Source organism: Vigna unguiculata, chromosome 2 (genome assembly GCF_004118075.2).
Source record: "Vigna unguiculata cultivar IT97K-499-35 chromosome 2, ASM411807v1, whole genome shotgun sequence".
Taxonomy (NCBI): Eukaryota; Viridiplantae; Streptophyta; class Magnoliopsida; order Fabales; family Fabaceae; genus Vigna; species Vigna unguiculata.
In genome coordinates, this window is record NC_040280.1 from 31,802,544 (window position 1) to 31,824,673 (window position 22,130).

Here is a 22,130-nt window from a genome sequence, read left to right on the forward strand (position 1 = left end):
ATTAGATAACTGATGCACGGGATATCTATCTCGCTCCCTTGTATCCATTGTCTTGTGTTTGTCCTTTCCTTTATACACATCGTTGCTCATTGAGTAGGAAACAATTAAAGGAAGTAAGAATGTGATTGAAATTGGAGAATTTAGCATGTTATAGTAATGGGGTTTTGGAAGCGTTTGAGGATTCAGATTTGGAAAAGGGTGGTTTTTAAGTTTCATTTCTTGTTTCCTTTTTACACTATTTAATCGAAATCAAATTTGATAAATAAACTACTAAAGGCCAATGAGAAACCTTCCTTCAAATAGTAAACTCAATCAGAACAGTCAAGTCAATTTTAGGGAATACAATGATCCGACACCTATATTTTGGATATGAACCAATAGTTGGTCTCATATAAGAATTAACTTAATAAGTTAGAATAGCCTCTGTCCTTGTCAATCTCAGAAACCAATTTTACAAAATCCCAAAATATGGATTAGAAATGAAACTTCAGATTAGGATCTTTTCGACAGAAGAATTTAATTACTATACACAGCAAACTACACCATTATTTTAAAAGCCAGCATGACAATTTATGATTAAATAATAATGTAAAAACCTTATACACTAAGTACATGGGCGTATTAGCTATGCATGCCTTATCTAATTTACCAGTGTTTTATCTAACTTACCCCATAAAAACTAATGGAATTCTATCAAATCCTGCCTAATTTTGTCAGCTGTATAAAAACTAATGGTTCCTACGTTAGTTCACGCCCATCTTTCTCCTATTAAGTCCAGTCTTCAAATCCAATGCAGACAACAGGAAACTAAAAATGAAATTTTCACATTAAGATGGATTAAAAATGACCTAGATGACACCATAAAAATCAATTGAATCAATTTAATGATCAATGATTGTGTACTATGTTTAACTATCTTTGTATGCAAAGAAATGGAGAAAGACTTCGAAGTTCAACACGTTTCTTGGCTGCTCTTCTGAAAGGCTTTCGATTTTGCCACCTTAGACATTCTATCCCACTCGGATACCTACACTCACTATCTTCATCCCTGGTAGCGAACGTATTGCAAGTGAGACTGTGCACGTCTCTCTTCTGTTTCTTTCTAGGGTTTGAATGCCTGGGAGACGGGGTTTTAGGCTCCTCAAATTTACCACTAGTTAATCTGCAAAGCATAACAGATAATCACTAAAAAATACCCAAAGAATTTGCAAAAATGATAGCCTCTTGCAGAAATACATGACAGAACCATTCTTCCAGACACTCAACCAGCTGGAACCTAACAAAGTTTATTAAGTAATGTTCCTAATTTCTATGATGGAGTTGACAACTAATAATCTTTTCAAAATGCTGGCTAGAAAATAATATCTTAAAAATTTCAAGCAACCACAATGTGAAAATAAAACTACTCTCAAACAGACCTGTCATGGTTTGGAGGTAATCCTTCCGTACATGGAGCACACGCGGGACAAATGTAGACTTCTCTTGTGCATGGCAATTTCATGCAATCAAAGTGATACCACTCATTACAACGACAACATGCAATCATCCTTTCTGGATCAAAGGGCTTTCGACAAATGCAATAAAGCATGCATCGTGCCCTTAACAACTATTGTGAACAGCAAAAAAAAAAAAGTTGATTATAATCTTAATGAAATCATGACAAAATAAAAATGTCTCAACTTTAACATATATAAAAATGACTAATCTCTTACGCTTAGTTCCTCATTCGCATCAACAGGCAACTTTTCACCTTCCACTATAAGTTCAAGAACTTTATCAAGGCCGAGTGCCCCAAAATCCGATGCCACCTGTTCATATTTAAAATTAAAAGTCAGCCAGAGTAATATAGGACAGAGAAGAATCACCAAAGAAAAAAAAAAACCTTTTTGGCTAGTTCTGTCCACTGCAAACCTAAGCTATTCACATTTGAAATTTTCAACATATAGTGATCTTCAGGTGATATGCCCATAGCCAATCCCTATCATGCACTTGGACATTTCAGTACGTTCAAAATTGTTTATATTGACAAGAAATTTTATAAAAGCAGAAAAGTGAATGAGTACTAGTAAAAAAGGGGGCATCTTGATTTTTCAATGAACGCCAAAAAAATATAAACCAAGGCAACAGCACATACCTCCTTCAGATGCTTCTGAATACGCTGGACAGTGGGCTTTGGTATACCATTTAATATTCTATTAACTTGAACTTTCCACAAGGTTTTTGCTAAAGTCAGCTCAAGGTCACAAGTATCGTGCTGATCATAGACAACGGCCACATTGCTAGCCTGTATTAATAAGCGAAATTAACTCAATTGTAACAACCATATTCCAGTTAAGTGAAATAATACAAGAACTAGATAAAAATAAATAAATAAATACATGCCTTTACAGCAGTGGCTAATTTTTCAGAGATGACACTGGTATCTTGATCAACATTAGCTGATGCAAGGATTACAATTTCTTTCAAGAAAGATTTGCATGAAAGGGCTTTCTCAACAAGTTGACTCAAAACATCTCTTTCATCAATCCTGCACATACAATAGACAAATTAAGAGTTAATAAAAAATTTACAGTGAGGATTGTCAAAGGTAGAGAAAACAAGAGGTACGTGATGGAATCCATGTGTCGAAACTGCAAACCACACCTGAATTATCTAGACCAAAAAATAAACAAACACATACACTTATCCTAATCATTTACAAATTTTCCACCATAGATGAAGGTCCAAGACTCTTGTAGAACACCACCTCCTAAAAAATACAGAAAATAAGAGAAAGAAAGAAACTGCAAAAATATATGTAGCTTTTAGAGTGGCAGTTTGCAGAGTAATTCTAAAAAAAATCCAAAATCAACTTTCTATATTACATATTTCTGCTTTAAAAAAATTAAAAAAAGTGTACTATAAAACATATTAAAATTATAATTGGGTATCCCACATACGTCTGAACTCTGGTCAGACTGCATGCACTTAGCCAATAAATAATTCCAGTTCTGCTATGATCCAATCCTTACTATTTTCCAGTATCTGCAGACAAATGACAAAACCAACCCTTTAAACCCCGCTCCCTTCCCACAACTATGATACCTCACCAACAGACATCTCAACAAAAATCTAATGATACTCTAAAACAACCATAATTCCTTCTTCCCACAAAAACACTTGCCGTACTTGTAACGAAAAATAATATATATAGAAAATACAGTAGCATTAATGTTTATGTACCAAAACTAAAAATACATTATAGTACAAGTATTTCTGCTTGACTTAGAACTTGACTTTACCTAATGTTTTTATCAGTCTTAGCATGTTACAGTAAAATTAAGGGATCAAGAAAAGAAAAACTGAAATTCTCTGAAGCAAATCTTGAGCAAAAATGGTGTAACTATCAGTGCAAAGTGTAGAAAAGTGTTTTCCCAAAAATATAACACATCTATGTGTAGTTTGGAAAGGTCGGTTTTTTATGCTGGTAGCTTTTACATAAGAACTACATAATCTGTTTGACGGCATGTTTTCAGGGAGCTTTCTACAAGTGATTTGACAATCAAGCTAGGAGACACTTCACAAGCAAATTTTGGCTAAAAATTCCTTTCTTTTAAAATTCCCCAATTGTCCTTTTTATATTTTAAAATTGTATCCATTCAAGTGATAATGTCTATATTGTATACACAAAATATCAGCATTTGAAAATTCAATATTTCCAAACTGCACAATATTTGAAAATAACAGCATTTGAGTAACAATAAATATTATTCAAGAAAAATAAGGTCATTTATACATGCTGAACGTAATTATTTAATGTGGACCACATTACCATAAACATAAATTTTCGGCCTCAGACATGAGTTCAGTAAGAACTTTCAATTCAACACGTTTCTTCTCAAACCTCTGCATAAAGAAAAAGAATAGGTGTACAAATGAGTTTCTGAAAGAATGAGACACAAACATACTAGCCGACTACTGCTAAATGACACAATATCCTACCAGTAGAGCACCTCCATTCTGATAACGGAATTCACCCCTTAGAATTTCACAATATGGGCACTGGTAGTTTTCAATGGCTAAGTCTTCTTCTGTTAGTCCAACACATTGTGCATGATAGCTGTCCATACGAAACGTAATTGATGCACCAAACAAATTAATCAATGTATTTCTTAATAATGAAAAAAAAATTAACAGCAGTATGGATACAATTTTTTTCAGACTGAATGATAATTATTTCCTTAATCAGAAAAGCAACGTTGTAGAGAGTATAAACTGAGTGTTTGACAGAACAGAACCAGTGATGAAAACAGAGGAAGATCTTGTTGGGATGACAATAGGGCAGGTTATGTTAGGTGACTACGTGGAATTAAATTGGACACAACAGTTCCATAATTTTTGGAACATGGCAGTGGAATTGTAACCCAAGGTCACAATTGTTGGGATGACAATAGGGCAGGTTATGTTAGGTGACTACGTGGAATTAAATTGGACACAACAGTTCCATAATTTTTGGAACATGGCAGTGGAATTGTAACCCAAGGTCACAGGTGATGGTAAGGTAATATTCTGATGCCATGTTAAAAATCTGTGGTTTTAGGTAAAGAGAAGGGAAGGCAAATGAATGAGAATGAAACACTAACTGATATTAACTAAAGTATTACAGTGTATTGATTGATATGTACACAGAACCTATAACATGTACCCGTATATATATTAATCGTAATAGTAGCTAGTTAGGGGAACAAATACTAGAGGATAATCTTAAGATATGATGAGATATTTCCTTATTTATTAATACTAATCCACTTACATGAAGATTACAAGCTATGAAAATGTTACTTGTATAACAAATAGTAAAACAATTTGTAAAATGAAGAAAAAAAATTTTGAGACGTTATTAATGCTATGGAGAGTAATAGACACAAAACTTGACATTGTACACTTTATTGTACGAATTTGTTATATGTAAATGACGTCTCATAAGCTATTGCCTGATTTATTATTCAGAGCTATGGAACTCCTATTTTTAGAAACAAGACTAGAGGTACTTTACCAGTCCATACAAGTGGAACAAGTAAGAAATTCCTGATCTTCAGAATCATCAAAGCAGCAGATACATTGGTTTGGTTCCTTCAGATCTTGCAAATTGTCATACATTAGCAATGATCTATCTAGAGTCTGTCCCATCTGAAAATATAAAGCAAAGTCCTGAGTATGTGATACGTAAATGGATCATGCAAAGGAAAATATGGCCAAATCAAAACCTTCTCCAATGCATGAAGTAGCGAATTTTCATTTTTCACTGAGGCTCCTAATTTATCCATGCACGTTTTCTTCCAATTTTCCACCTTCTTAACTTCAGATAAAACCAAATCCAGTTCACAGCAACCAAAGGCAATGGTATCTCCATACTCCTGGAAGTAAGTAGTGTCAGTGCTATGCAACTGAACACTGATATGTGAAGTCACAAAATAAAACAAACTGGTAAAGGCTCCACAGCTAGCTGGAAAGCTTTCAGATTTCCGATAATAATATTCACAAGTAGTGAACAAATAAGCTTGATACTCCATGCAAACTAAGAATATACACACAATTAAAATAGATTGAAAGAAAATGCTTAAAGAGACAGGTGCTGCAAAATATAATGTGCAAGCTACAAAGGAAATCAAAACAAACCTTAAGGCTTAAAGTAAATCTACAAATAAATGAAGAAAGTAAACAAACCCACGTACAATTTGTCTAAAAGACAAAGAATATCCTGGCCAAAGTGATCAGTACTTTCTTACGAACAACACAGAAGCTTAGATGCACAAAAAGAGAATCATAGTTTTGTAGTGGCCCCTACGTCAATCAGTTGACCAATAATCACATATAAAGACCACCCCCTACATGCCCAGAAAATTTACCTTGAGCTGCAATATTGAAGACCAGGACCGCTCTCTAAAACTTAGACCAAAAAATTGGCACACTTGCTCTTGCCACAACCTAAACACAAATAAAATACAATTAAACGTATAAAACATTTTAACAAAATAATTGGAAGCAACAGTCTCCATCGACTCCATCCCAGTGTTTTAAGTGATTAAGCAATATATTCTTTACTGAGATGATGCATAATAGGAGACAGACATAGTTCAAAAAGTAGTATTGAAAGGTACAGAGTCAAATTGAAAATGACAATAACAAAAATCAAGCTTATAAAAGAATTCAGAAGTGCAAAACTAATTATCTGCAAATTTAATTGAAACATTTATGAAGAGGGAAGACAATAAAAATTACAAGAATAAAACAGACCAACATAAAAACCACATAAAGGTAAAGTGCCATTCAGAAGACTAAAACCAAATCAAACTAACATAAAGTATAATCTGGATTCTACAACAAACAAATTAGACTTACTTATGTTTTCCAATGGCATCTTCAAGTTGAATATTTACTGCTGTAAAGGTCATATTAATAGTCTGCAGAAAAAGTTGTAGATGTAAGCTGTATGTGGCAAAACAATTTTTCCAACCACTGAATGGAAAAGCCTGACGCTTTCACCGCAACTTTTCTCTCCAAAGTACCATAAATCAATGTCTTTAATCAATCAGAAAGTTTGTTAACTATTCACAAAAAGATAAGACCATAAATTTAATAAGATAATTAAAACCATACACAAGTGTAAAATTAGTTGAGATAAAAACCACTTTATTTTATATGGGAAAAGACACCATGCAACATGAAAAACTACAGCCTGGGGAAGGATAAAACAAAAGGCAGTGAAACCAGAAGGAAGTAAAAAGTATTGTGAATACAACACAAAGTTCAGTCTCCGTGTATCAGTAATAGAAAGGAACCCCTTTGAAACAGTCATGCACATGACAGCGCTCAATCCAATTCAACAGCATGTAAGAGCAAACATTTTAGTTTTGAGGATGCGACTATGGGAGCATTGTGCTCCAACCAAATACACCAATGTACCTAAACCGAACACAGCATGAAATTTAGCTTTTTATTAAAAATATTAGGGAGAAGTAAAACCAGGATGAGGATAGGATATTCCCAGAACAGGAGTTGAAAAACAACGAAAAGAAAGGTTCAAGTGTACACCAAATGCTGTCAAGTCTCTGCTTATCAGAAATGGAAATTTCCCTGAACCAATCATGTGCAAGATACCAGAGACATAAGTATGTCCCAGAGATAAAATCTGTGAAACCCCAACATACGGGGTCTGATTGTAAGCATGATTCAAAAACCAACCTAAAAACGAAAACCACATTTTCTCTTTTGACGTAGTTTCACAACCTCTACACTATTTCCTTTTCCTTATAATATAAGGGTTTAAATACCATAAACATTACTCTCTTAATTTCATTCAAGTTCTTTTCCTTTTGAATTATATATAAATTTATAAATGTCCACACAAACAAGAATGTGGCCACTTTATTTAATAATTAAAAAAAAAAAATCACTCATTCAAACAACAAAATACACATAGCAGAAAATTTCATAACCTAGTACCTCATAATCAGTAAGAATAGCTTGTATGTCAGTCAACTTGCATCTTCTAGAATTGTAAGGACCAGAAATCGCCTCTAATGCCTTCTTAAGCCATTCAAGCCCACCTATCAATAGTTTCAACAGAGCCCCAGAAATAGAGGAATGAGAAAGACCTTCTGCAACCTCCAAAACGTCCTACATGATTAGCAAGCATCTCTAATCAACAACAAAAGAAATTCAACAAGATTAATTCTTAGAAAGCCCCATTAAAAGGCCATGTTCTTTACCCCAAACAGTTTCCAAACACCTGATCTTATATCTCAAATCAAGTTTTATTTATGCCCATACAAAGGAAAGGTTAAAAAATTGACAATGAAAAATCTCGGTGAACAGAATTATTAAGCAATGAACTATGTAAAGGAAAAACGAGATTGCTGTCAGTAGTAACACGCTAAAAATTTCATGTGTAGTTGAATAGCAACAAGAAAATAATCAAATATGATGTGAGCTTCGTAAGGCAAGGCATCCAGATGAACGACTCAAAATAAAGTGTCGAGGGATCAAGTTAATACCATGTTCTTAATAACCAGTAAAAGATAAACCAATTTTGGTGGACAGTTGGGGATGGAGGCAGGGTATATTTGGCAGAAGCATGTATATGTTCAAGGCAGCAGTCAAACACTAAAAGGATGGAGTAAGAAATAATACGTTTATGCATTTGTGAAATGGATGACTGTAACATAAATTGTCACTAGAGGGAAATAGTAACCTCTAAAGAAGGAGAGCAATTGGAGAAAGACAAGGCCCTTTTGCACCACTGCAGCGTAGAACAAGATGCTTGAAGTTTTGAAATCTCACCAAAGTCAAAACCCAGCGATGTACCGGATGCTATGGTGGATTGGATTCTTACAATCAAATCTTCCATGTTACACATTAAACCACTGTCTATTTGATGCAGAGAGCTATCCAGTTCAAATAAGCACCGGGCATCATCTAGTACAGAAAATGCTTCATACTCCCACGTTCTGCAGTTTTTCAAAACCAATTCAAGCATTCCTCTTTCTTCAAATGATACTTTAAGATGCTTCGATTGAGAAACCAACATCTAAAAGTAGATGATCAAATTGTCATATTCATAATGATCATGTTTTCTGCAAACTTAAGGCAACAAAACAAAAGAACAAAACAAGCACCTGTAAGTCCTCAACTTTCTGCATAGAATCAGAAGTTTGCATAGAAGAGACGAAATATGGTTTTGAATTCTTTAACCAGGAATTAGCTTCTGATAAAGCGTCCTTGACATCATTAAGTGAAGGAAGAATAACAAATATGTTCTCTGAAGCTCTATAAAAGGAAGATAAAAAACAAATTTATCATTAGCCAAAACAATTGTTGTAAATAGGATAAAATCTTGTTATTAGTAGGGTACATTTATTCTCTTTCATAATTTCCCTACTTCCCTATTTCTATTAATAGGCCATTTAGCCTATAAAACTTGTATTAAATACACACTGAATATACTCAGTTCCTTTTTTTCAAGTTCTCTTCAAGTATAATCTTGTTGAAGCTATAAACATAAAACATCTCCAGCTGCCGATAAAAAAATAAATAAAACATCTCCAGCATAGCTGAACCTGATCATGTCCTCAAAGTCCAAAATAGGAGCCTCATGTGAAAGCATCCCTCTAGCCCTTTCCTCCCAAGGAATGGCAGCAGTAAGCATGCAAGACAGATTGACAAATTGTTTCTCTCCCTCAATTTGAAGCCTGAATAATCAATAACAAGCAAATGGTTGAAACTAGAAAAAAATAAAACCTAATGATTTGCCGGTTCAGATGAGGAAAGGGCATTTAAAATTACATGGTGGCCTCCTTCAAGAGTTGCTGGATGAATTCCAAAGGCATCTTAAAATCATGTGCCTGTACCAATTTCACATTATTTCAATCAGTTTTCAAAGATTAAAGAACTGCCTGAGCCTTTAACATGACAAAGTTGATTAGTCCTTGAATACTAAGAAATCTTCTTCTTTTTCATATTAAAAAAATAAAAAAGAGGCAAGGAGAGAAAGGAGAAAACAGTATTAGAATGATCAAATATAATAACTTGCCTTCACAGCCTTTTCCCGACAGTGAGCCTTCTTCAGCTCAACCTCAACCAATGGCAACTCATCAACTGAGAAATATAAGTCAAACCTTGAGGCAGTGTAAACTAACAAGAAAATGAATAAATGCATGGGTCTCGAAAATGAAAACGTTAACCCATATAACGCAGCAACATTCCCTAATACCTTGAATTTTCAAAGATAAACCTGCTTCAAAAATACTATTCAATTTATCAACGACATTGTGCTGATCTTCCTGCATGTGAACTCTCCCTAAAACATCATTACAGTGGGAAACCCATGAAACAGTATCCGAATGGTATTGCCTTAGAAGCTTGAGTTCTGGTACATCAACTGCAAAATTTTCCCATTCCTTAAGCAGCAAACTAACATTCTGCAAGGTTTCTTAGTCAATAAAGCAATGCCTTTTAACCATCATACAAAACAAAAAGAGATGAAAAAGACTGAAAATGCAAACCTTGAGATTCATAGGTCCTTCTAACATATCATGACATTGAGCACTACAAGATTCAGCCTCATTTAGTAGATTCTGAAGCACATCTATCTCCGGGAGTTGAACTTGAAGATCCCAAAACTATTGAAAGCATGAATTTCACATTATTTTGTCAGTAACTTGAGTAATGCACACGTGTGTTGTGTCTGTGTATGACGTATATTACTCACATAAATGTGAAACACCTAATTTAAAAATGAATGATTTATTCACATGATCACGTAATAACAATTCTATTCCTGTTATTGATAATAATTATAGTCAAGTTCACATGAACAAGGCTTGAGAAATTAACAAAGCCTGTGCAGTTTCCAGGGTTCTTATTACCTCTGCTTTTAGTTTATAAAGAACATCAACATGTAGTGCAGCAGGCTGTCTAGCTGAGATGCAGTTTCTGACACTATCCAGCCATGCCTGACGAGCATCAAAGAAATAATGTTAGCAACATGAAAAATAAAACACTGCATAAATCAACAAGACCCTGCAGTACACCAAAAGTGTACATTAGCTCAAGCACAAAAATTGCGGCAGTTAAGAACATGAGCCAATCTTTGTATCTGGGATAGAGATGGACTCACAAATAAAGCAAAAAATGGATAAAAATCAGGTGAACTCTTTCCACAACAACTATTAGCTCTCCATATTTTGAAAATAAAAATAATTTAAGTTTGTGTTTAGTACATGGTATTTTTAGGGTTTACTCACATTTAAAGATTAGAAGATAACGTTGACCATTTTTGTCTTTAGATTTTACATTTTGCAAGTTATGTTGTTTGTGGAAGTGATTTCTTCTCCTAAACATAGTTTTACTTTTCTAAACAGCCAGCATTTAATTCAGGCTCAAAATTTAATGCCCAACCCCATTTTGGCTCCTCATATGGACATGATAAGTTTAGTGGGCTTGAATTAGGCTCTAATCCAAAATTATGAGAGTCACTAACTAAGAATTACCCCAGAGACTGAATTACTGCCATTTTCATACCATCAGGATGAACACGGGACGGCAGTCATGGTAGTCTCACATTACTAGTAAAGGAATATGGAACTTCCAGATTATTTTCATCATGAGGAAAAACTGAAACAGCAGTGATAACTTTCAAGATCAGATTCGATTCTGGGAAGGAAAGATGGATTCTTTTTTGAGTTGTGACAAACACGTTCTGATAAAAAAATATCTACAGATATCCGTAACTTTGTAAATAAGAAAATGACATCTTGGAGAGAAAAAAGAGTTTCAAAATATTAGCAATATAAATGAAAGATAAAGCGTAGAACCAGTAAAGTTAAAAAATGAGCCAAACTATATGTAAGGAAACACCTACCTTGGTTGAAGAAATTTTTCCTTCCAATTTCTTATTTTCTTTCACGTAGATGGGTAAGCCACAAGCTTTGGAGTATAAAAGTTCCAACTCAGACATCTGCAAAAAAATAATTTTAGTCTAATTATAATTAGCAAGAACATAAATTGTTACCCGATATAAGTGTTACCAATATAAAGTTATGAAGAAAACACGTGTGATGAGTCTAGGAGAAAGTACATTTAAAGACATTGACAAAGCAGTATCAATCTCCTGAACAAACAACCTTGCTTCCTCTGCATACTCCTGCATCAATAAAAATTAACCAAAAAAAAGGCAGAAAAAGGCAACTACCACAGGCATTAACAGTTTGTTAAGAAAAGCACCTTCAGTTTATGATAACAAGGCTCATTGCAAGGTGCAGGACTAAATTTCAGCAACTCATCAACGGATTCTAAATGAACTTTCTTTACACTAGAGTCTCGATGACACAACCATATCTCAATTTTAGTTACACAGTCTCTTATCCCTTCTGCCCATTCCTGAGCTTGAAGCAAATTCCTTACCATGTCTCGAACCTACATTCCAAAAAGAAGGAGAACTAAGTAAGTCAAGTACATCACGGTGTACACATACAACAGTATTTAAAGAGTAATAAATAGATAGAACTCACAGAATCCATCTCAGAACCAGCCCAAAGAAATTGTTCAGCTTTCCTCAGTGCAGTAACAAATGCATCTTTCAAAAAGACATTTTGAAGAATAGAACTAGATTGCAGAAGCCACTCTGTAGCAAGTTGAGCAAAAGTGATGGAGCCACCTTTTACCTACACATATACCAAGAGTCTCAGACGGAAATAGTAGTTTTTCTTAAATCACAAATGTATACAAAACAATACAAGCACTACGTTAGCTAATTTAATTAAAAAATTAAACATTACCATTACAGGAGAGCAGCAGTCAGATATAGAAATGGAGACATCATATATTTTTATTGCAGAAAACAAGTAAATCCAACTATTAAAAAAAATATTAGAATTTGGAAATTTTGGAGGGTTAAAAAAATGTATTTGTATATATGACCTTTTTGGTCAAAGCACTGAGACATGAAGGCTGCCTTTTCACACTTCTACACTCAGCTTTGTCCTCGGAAGTATATTTGTCCATAGAATGGGCCAAGTCATACAATTCTGCAAGTGAATGACGATAGAGAAGACGCAATTTAACAGTTTTGCACTCACAAAGGTGTTCCCAGTGCTGCAAGAGAGAACACTAAATTCAGTCAATAATATAACAGCACCCAAGGGCACAAATTAAACAAACCCAAGAAATCTGAATCTGTCAAGTGACTCTCGACCACAATAATATCAACAATACAAATATTTTCTATCACCTATAAAGTCTAGTCCTACATGACACATGAATGGAATGGGAAATTTAAGCATGTCTATGTGCACTAAATCCTGATCACTTTAAAACAACAAGCAATCACCAGGTACAAACAGCGCTACCTTCTGTTAGAAACAGAGAGAGAGAGAGAGAGAGAGAGAGGAAAAGATGAAGAGAAATAAACACCATGAGGAAGATGCCAGACACTTAATACATAAATTCATAATCAACTAACCAACTTATGAAAATCCAAGAAATAATAGTGATCCATATATCTGTCATGTCATGTCATGCAACAATACAATTTTCCCTTATCCCTTAACAGCAGAAACAGAAGTGCATAGTACAGTTTACTTATTTTCACTTACATAAGACAAAAACAGACAACCCATATGCTTTTCCAGGGACAGGCTGGTTTTCTGATGCGTTCACACTTCTCATAGCCAGAATATTGAGAGAACCCACTTAACTTGAGTGGCTATCTTAAGAACTTAAAAAAATCCGTTGGGTACTTTCAATCTTAGGTTGAAACAAATAAGTATGATTCAGCTATAAAAATGGATATTACATACATTCTTGGGGCCGGTAACACTTTTTTATTTTGCTTTGACATTGATGCAATGGTGGAAGATGAATTGTTGATGGCAACTACATATTTTAATATTTACATTATTTGATCATCAATAAATCAATAGCTCAATCTCGTGCATTTACCTCCAGACAGACAAAAGCTGATGGCCTGCAACCACATACAACAGCAGAGAGATAGAGATATTGCTGGCATATGACGCATGCTGGATCCTACAAAGCACACCAGTAAACACAATCAGAAAATGGCAAAGCCATGAGTTATCATTTTATATTACCATTGGTAAAAAAAATCATACTTCTTCGGTTCCCACAAATTGGGGACATTTTCGAGGAGCCATGCGAGAAGACTTAATAATACCATTTTTCCAAAGTTTCTCTCTTCGAGATTTTTCTTTAACTGATATTCTCAGCAATTCGTTCCTCAAATAAGAAGAGACCCTGCTGTCTACTTCACCATACTAAAAATGATGACAATCAACAAGCAAGATTAGTCAACAGCTAAACATTTTTATCTGAAAAGCATTAGAGCACTGTCAGATTTAAAATAGAACGATAATAAATCTTCCTAAATAAGAAAATCTAGAAACAACATAAACAAGTCAAAACAATCTTACAAGACTTTAAATCAAATACGAGTTCAGACATTGCAGTTTCATCATGGCTCAAGCAAAGTAGGCGACCATTTTAGGAGCCAGCCATCACAGTTTACAAAAGCATGCCCTACCCCCTTCCCCCAAAAGGGTACACAATACTTTTTTTAAGTAATCAGTTGCAGTTATAATATAACAATGACCAATATGGAATCATCAATTCATGTAGCCCACCCCACATAGCAGGAAAAGCTTAGTTTTTATTGTTATTGTTATTTTGTTATATATAATAAAAACATCAGTCAAGACTAGCTTAGTCGCAAGATTGCATAAACATACGACTTTCTCAAGCCTTGGCATCTTGATCACACTCTCTGACACAGTTTGATGTGATCAGCAGGATAGACGTTTTTTTCAAAATCTAAGAAACCCAACCCATTTTCAATTGACCCATAATATTAAGGCCCTGACATCATTCATTCCAACATTAATCTTCACCTTTTTTTCTACTCCTCTGCATACAACAGTACCAAACCCCCTCTTTGGTCCTTCTGCTTCTAGATTCAACACTTGATTCATTTGCTAGTTGGTTTCACTACTCCTAATTTTAGTTTGGTTTCTTTACTGTTTGAGAACTTGATTCAAGTTTCTGATCACTATTGGGTTCCACTCATTCTCTATATTGGAAGTTTCACATTAACTAGAAATAAGGTTAATTTAGAATATATAAGTGAGTGCAAATCTCACTTTACAAGCCGGTTTTGTGAGGTTGAGTTAAACTTATAGTCAACTTCTTAATATGATATTAGAGTCATGAGTTTAGAGTCTATCCTAGCGAAATTTGATGTTTGTTGATCTATTATTCCACCCGCTATTAGGCTGCTATTGCACCACCTATTAGTGTCTAGTCTCACGTATGAGATGTATATGTCTCAGCGTATGGAGGTGTGTTGGAAGTCCCACATTGATTAGATAAGGTCAATTTAGAGTATATAACCTCATCTTACAAGTCGGTTTTGTGGGGTTGAGTTAGGCTTAAAGTTCCCTTCTTAAAACTCTAATATGTTTTGTTGTTTCTAATTACTTTTAAACATGGTAGTTGAATCGTGAATCGTATCGTGTATCGGAGAGCTTAAATTTTGAATCGTGAATCGTATCGTGAATCGTACGATTCATAAACATTTTATAAACATTAAAAGAATGCAGTTTATACTTAAATATATAAGATAGATAAATATGTAAAGAGAAAATTAATAACAAAACAATCTCATAATCAAAAATAAAGTAGTTGTATCTATGTGTATCTACCATAGAGTTTCACAATTTCAGCAACATGGCCTTCAAAAAACAATGTGGTTGCTGCATAAGATTCTTTCAACTATAGTTATATGCTACTAAACAAATTATGCATTATAGCCATCCAAAAAATAAGTGTTTTCGAGCACACTAACCTTAATAAATAACATTAATAAGTTTCAATGTGCGGAAAATAAAGGGGGAAAAAATTAGGGTTTCAATTTGGGGGTATATCTGTAGAGGGAAAAACTAGGTTTTCAAATTGGGGTAAATTCGTATCGTGAATCGAATCATGATTCACACGATTCGGACTCGTATCGTACGATACAAGTACGATACGGGAGTAAAAACGATACAACTCACGATTCGTATCGCCAGGGACCTGAATCGTATCATATCGTACGATTCGTATCGTGAATCGTACGATACTTACTACAATGCTTTTAAATGAGAAATGAACTGCTAGGGAAGGCAATGAGGGTTCACGTGCAACTAGAGTTGGAAGCAAATCTGTTTGTGTTGTTGATGGGGTTCTAGATTTGGAACGTGTGAGTCGTAAGTTTGCGGCTCTGAGAAATTCAAAGTTATTTTGCCTTTTTTTCTCTTTTATCAGTACATGTGTTTTGACACAATTTTGTATTTTTGGTAGGATGATCCATGTTGTACTCGTACAATCTACAAGAATAGTGATCCATGTACTTTGTTTGCTAGACATGAATAACAAATTGCATACCTCAAAAATTAGGGGCTGCTTGGCTTGTTTTCTTGTTTTCAATTTAGTTTATATTTTCCCTTGTTTTAGAAATTGCAACCATGTTTTCATTATATTCCTTGTTCTCAAAACTTTTAAGACCAAATAGAGAAAACTAACAAATTATTCATAAAGTTTTTGAAAAATAAATAAGATGAAAAACTGTTGCATTTTAGGCATTGTTTGGTTTGACAAAAACATTTTCTATCTTTACTTTTAATTACAATAAAGTTGTATTTTTCACTTGGTTTCCTTTTTAAAAGTTTGAATAGGAATTAGTGAAAAAAAAAAAAAAACTTTTCATTATTTTCAATGCTTCCTGTTTCTCAAAAGTTTGTACAGGAAACAACTTTTCATTGATTCCACGGGATATAGAAAACATTTTATTATTCAAACTTTTGAAAATGGGAAACAAAATGAAAACAAAAACATGTTTTCTCAAACCAAATGCCTCTTGGTAATCATAGTGAAAGCATATAAACTGAAAATGTAAACAAGAAAATAAACCAAACACCCTATTAGATTCTAACCTCATCAACAAGTTATTACATTAACTAATGTAACAAAGTCATAGCAATGTGCAAACCTGGGCTACTACACAAAGAAGCTCCTCATGAGATAAGACAGCAGTTTTGTGATACCGCTGATAGAGATCAGCTCCAAAAGCACCATGCGGTAGCCAGTCAGCAGGAGCAAAATTGACTGCCTCTGCACAATTTAAACCTGAGAACACAAACAAATACAAAGTATGACACACTTCAGATTATATTTAAGATTGTAATTTTGGATGAAGACAAAAATAAAATTGCATACCAAGATTGAAACCTCCATGGTAAGACCTGGGGAAGGTAATAACAAAATTCCCAGGCTCCTGGAAAACATCAAATGAGAAGAAACATGTCAAAGATTATATATAAAAAGAAATGACAAGCAAAAGAAGTAGCACAGCCGTATTCATTTACTGGAAACATACATGGAGGGACAGTAAGTGTAAACGAATTTTAAGTGTAAAAGAACTTCAACTGCAACCCCCAATGTTCCACCTAATAAAATTATAAGTATTATTGTGGATTACTTATTTACTTGGATATTATATATCTTAAACCCGATAAATGATACCTGAAGTATACTGTAGACAGGAACTCCATTTTCTTGCAATACAGATGGATTCAGCATAGTAACAAGCTGAAAAAGCAGATCAGGTTGTGCATCAAAAAGATCAGGAAGACTGCTTCTCATCACCTACAAGGAAGTGGATCATTTTACTATCATTGCCAATGAATTACTTAAAATTAACAAATATGAAATGTTTGGATTGTTGGGTTTGTAGGGAAAGGAGGGGAGGATTTATGTTTCAACATTGAAGTTTCAAATGACAGTGATAAAATGTCTTTGAAAACTAATGATGGATGACTGGAAGATTACATGATTATATCTCATTTTGAAAAATGTTCAAAATTTTAAATAAAATACTAATTCAAATTGAAATATTAACACATCCTAAAAATGATCCCATCTAAAAATACTGAGAGGACCACTAATTTAAGTGAACTACAGTATAAATAAACTCCCAAAGATAAATACAAAAAATAATAATCAAATTTTAGATTTCAATGTGGGAAATTTAACACATGTTTAGCAGCTTACACTTCTCATAACCATATTTTATATCACAGGATACCACTACATAAAATCTTGACAAAAGTTGCCCAAATTAATGATCTCATTTCTTGACTAATAGTTCGCTTATACAATTGACAACTCTATTTACAAGTAAGGAAAAGGAGAGCAGTTTTATGGTTATCTTTGTATCCTGTATCCAATAGCACGATTATAATGAACGAGAAGAATCCATTGGAAACTATTCCCTCTTCATAAATTCTATTCATAGAAAAAGACACTTCTTTGTCAGGCACACACACTCCATGTCCACCCACAGTTACAGTGTGCATGCAAGTGTTTGTGTGAGATATATCAAAAAGTAAAAATAATGCATAGATATAACAAGGACCCAAGACCTACCTTCTCAAAAGCACTGGATTGACTACCAGGCACACTGTACCAGCACTTTGCCTCTCCCCTAGAACAAAATTGAAATCAGAACTGAATTGCAGCAGGGGCTGGGGAATAAACTGAGGCACATAACACTCATAAATACAAATATATATTAAAAACAAAATGTAAAGATCATAAAAACATAGCAAATATTGGCAAGTTGAGGTTCCATGACACTGAAGATAAGAAAAAAAGCACAAATGCAGAAAGAAAAACAAAAGAAAAGCAGATTAAATAAAATGCAAAATTCATGAATTCTTTGAAATGCAAAAAAAATAAAATTGTGAGCCAAATTTAAGTCTTCGGTAAAATAAGGCCCCAGGTTAAGTACACCAGAGATTTTCAGCTTTCCAAAAGCAAAAAAAAAATGTCAAAGTCCAAAATTGCCACAATTTCACATTAGAATGTAGAAGTCACACAAATTTAAACAACAAACATATTTCGGCATGGGGAGAAAATTTGAAACAAAAACTCATTAGACAATTATAGAAAAGTTTCGTTCTTCCTTTTTTAAACTAAACATCCATGTTAATTGAATGTAGTAGTTGATGATTAAATTTGTTTGGAGTGGTGGTGGGTGGGTCAATTGTGAACGATTAGCTTTCCACAAAGCCTATGAAGCAGCACGTGAATTGCGTCCAAATTTTCAAGTAAAATATGCACTTTTATTGAGTCACCGCCAAGCCAAACATGCTATAAGATTATTTACAAACCTATTGCCAAAAAAAAAATTGGCAGATTGACGTTAATTTTTCTGTATGCAATAAGCAGTGCTCAGAGAAAGTATGATTGAAGGAATTGTTCTATGCTTAGGTAGAAAATTTGGAAGAATGTAATGTAACTAGTTTTTGGTATAAGACTCTGTCTGGAACTAACATTGAATGCACAGAGAACTTTTGTAGTTCTGCTGCTGATCACATATTTTGCTAGGAAAGCTTTTCTGTTCTCAAACGGAGAATAATAAGAAGCCACTAGGATTGAGCTAGTTGTGAGAGGTTTGGATAATTTGTCTCAGTTCACAAGTTCAAACCTCCATGGTTCCTTCCATAATATTCTTGCTATCGGATTGAACCGACAAGTTTATGTGGAACATCAAAGTGCACATCATTAGTAACAAGTTTACTACAGTTAAATTTTCCCTAATACAACAAAATCTTCTTCTTGTGATCATGTTATGATTCATTGAACATGTTAGGTTCATTCTCCATGGCCATAAATTATCCTATTAACATACATAAAAAAACACATAACTCCTGAAAGAAAGGGTTCTATTTTATTGAAACAGACAAGAATTGATGGCTTGGCGCTGTTATAATATATATTACAAAAAAAGAAGATAATTGTACAAGAACAACACAAATAAAGAAAAGTAAGGCATACCAGTGTAGATAATTCATTGAGTAAAAGCAGTGATCCTCAAAATGCCAGCAAAAGGATGAGAATAGCATCCCAATATATAGCCAGGGTACCATGACGCCGGTGATATTGTGATGAACAGCTCGGAGCATTGAACCTTTCAACTTAGGCAGGTTATTAAGATTCCACGGGTTAGTTGAGTATTCTTCCCATAATTTGTCATCAATCCATTCTGGTTTTTTATCAGCTACACGTGGAAAACCACTCCCATAAACAGATGTATCCAAGTCATTTCCATACATAACCTCAACCTCACCAACCAAACCCTCCACAATATCCCAAAATTTTTTCTCTATTTGCACTCTTGAAACAGGCCCCGATCCAAACCATCTCCTCCTTGACAGATCCGCCTTACGTCTAAAAGCTTCCAATGAATAGTGCTTCCCAGGCACAAAACCAAAGCTGTCCCGATCAGAATTCAAGCAGTTGAAACAATACCAATTACCCTTTGGAATTTGCTTCAATGGCGGGGAAAGACAATATGTATGCCATCCCTTATCACATCTGTCACACAAAAGCATGAGTTCCCCATGCAGACCACTTTTACACTGTTCACAAATCTGATCATGCTCTTCTCCTTGCCCTTTACTATCCTTCGGTTTCAAACAATCAACACTCTTGTGAATCCTCTTCGACACCAAAGGTTTCACCCCACAATCACTCTTGTGCTCCTCATACAAGGTTTTCTTACAACTCTGGTCTGTCCCTTGATTCATCTGGTTATAAAAATTCTCGTAATCATACAAATGTTCCCGGTACAACTGACACAAGACATGCTTAGCACAATCCGAAATCTTCCCAGTGGACCTGACAAACCGAGCAACATCCCCCCATTTCTTCCCATCAACAACCTTATCATAACCACCATACCGCTTCACGGCATTGAACAGCTTACACAAGTCCAGCTCCGCCCCTTCGAACACAACCCTTTTCCTGGACTTCTTACTACAGTGATCCTTCAAAAACCTAGAATACTCCAAGTCAAAGGTCTTGGAGTCACAGGAAGCAGGGCGTGCCTGGAGCTTGTGAATGGCCTGAGTCTTGGTAGGGAAAGTGAAAGCGTCTAGATCCAAAGCAAAACGGGGTTTCCAACTCTTGGGAGGCACAATCTTACAAATTCCATAAGGCTCAGCCTCGGGTCTAATCTTGTAAATATACTCCAAAGGATCCTTAAATTCATCCTCAGTAGGGTAATACACAGGCCCTGCAGGTATACTTGAGGATGCTACACTCAAACTAGGTCCTACCACACCTTTCTCAACGGCTCTAGGTTTTCCCTTCCCCATCTATTCTATCACCACCGCCAACCAATTCATCAATGCCAACACTTCAAAGATAACTAACTAACTAACTTACTATGCGCCAAGCAATAGCAGCAGCAGAGAGAGGTTGTGGTTTAGTTTACCTTTTGGCCAAGTGGAGTGACAGTGGCAACAGCAGCAGCAGCAGCAATAGCAGCGCAATGAAGACAGGAAGATGCAGTGGAGTCTTGTCCAGTGTACAGTGCCTTTGATTTGGTTTCGTCTGCTATTAAATAAATTAATAATATATAGCTTCTCTCTACTCTGCCGTATCTCACGGGAAGACTTCTTTCCAAAGATAACTCGTCATCCAGATACTTTGGTTGGTCTGCTTGGGTTAGGTTAGCTTCACACTGAGTCAGGCCCAATCTTCTTCTGGACACTGTTTCACCTTTTGCTTCCTGCACCCCGTGATTACAATGTTTGTTAACTTTCATTTCTTACTTGTACATTAATTTTCTTTTCTCGCTGTCTATGTATTCTCTTACATCCTATCTAAAATCAAGCAAATTCTGTATTGTTTTTTACATGTTCTTTATCCTTAATGTCGGCTTTTTTTTTCCGCCCGTGTTTTTACATCATATATATATTTAACAAATACCGAGAAAACGAAATTTGTTCTTGTCTCTGTTTATGGTGTGTAGCGGTAAAAATGGCAACCATGAGTGATGCAACGCTGGAACAATGACGGCTAGTGGTACAGACAAAAGGGAATGTGTAAACAAATTCTTGATAATAAAATTTTATGCCAACAATTACAGTAATTCGATGTAAATATTGAAATCAAAATTCTTATTTTTACAACTTATTCCTTCGCTAAAATCTAATAAAATATCTTTGTTATTGTTAGATATATAAAAGAAGTTTCATTGAAGAGACAACACAAGTGAAATCTAAATTCAATCACATAAAATATTGATATTATTTTTAATCTAAAAGAATTTATAAAATTTTTATTTTTATATAATATTTTACTTTTTATTTTTAACCAATGTTAAATTTTACTTGTCATTTTTTGTCACGAATTACATATTGATTTCTTCACTAACTTGTCACCCTTTCACTTTATGTCTTAAATTAGTTTTCTTTTTCCACTTTTTAGCTATGTTTTCTTGGAACATGTGTTCAAAATTGTATACAAACTTTTATATTTTTTATTTTTTACAAGTATTTTTAAATTATTCGCTTAACTACTTTATAAAATCTATTATTTATATTATTTTATTCAAATCGAGAAACTGTTTCTGTAAAACCACTAACAGAAAAATATTGACCATTTTAATTTATATAAAATATAATTTGTAATAAATAGATAACTCAACTTCAACGTAATAAGTTTCTAAAAGATTGAGAAATTTAACCGAA

The 22,130-nt window shown here is 34.4% G+C and overlaps 1 protein-coding gene across 3 annotated transcripts; it reads right to left on the reverse strand.

Annotated features, from left to right (window-relative positions):
* Window positions 1-548: 548 nt before the first annotated feature.
* Window positions 549-20,993, reverse strand: LOC114174716 (lysine-specific demethylase rbr-2). 3 transcript variants are annotated; one of them, XM_028059556.1, is made up of 33 exons: window positions 19,429-20,993; window positions 18,016-18,073; window positions 17,113-17,235; window positions 16,807-16,864; window positions 16,580-16,716; window positions 13,653-13,814; window positions 13,480-13,566; window positions 12,460-12,633; window positions 12,051-12,203; window positions 11,764-11,955; window positions 11,618-11,683; window positions 11,402-11,497; window positions 10,407-10,493; window positions 10,044-10,160; window positions 9,752-9,959; window positions 9,572-9,636; window positions 9,325-9,383; window positions 9,099-9,230; window positions 8,658-8,808; window positions 8,234-8,569; window positions 7,486-7,659; window positions 6,382-6,443; window positions 5,889-5,967; window positions 5,247-5,396; window positions 5,036-5,169; window positions 3,982-4,099; window positions 3,812-3,885; window positions 2,383-2,527; window positions 2,135-2,284; window positions 1,883-1,978; window positions 1,713-1,808; window positions 1,419-1,606; window positions 549-1,162 (listed from the first exon to the last, which is right to left on the reverse strand). In XM_028059556.1, exons 1-33 carry the CDS (start codon window positions 20,748-20,750, stop codon window positions 913-915), a joined length of 5,499 nt encoding a protein of 1,832 aa, XP_027915357.1. In that variant the 5' UTR covers window positions 20,751-20,993; the 3' UTR covers window positions 549-912. The 3 variants fall into 3 exon arrangements, with proteins under 3 accessions (XP_027915357.1, XP_027915355.1, XP_027915356.1); XM_028059554.1 differs by having other exon boundaries at window positions 12,460-12,648; XM_028059555.1 differs by lacking the exon at window positions 1,883-1,978 and having other exon boundaries at window positions 12,460-12,648.
* Between the last annotated feature and the right edge of the window lie 1,137 nt (window positions 20,994-22,130).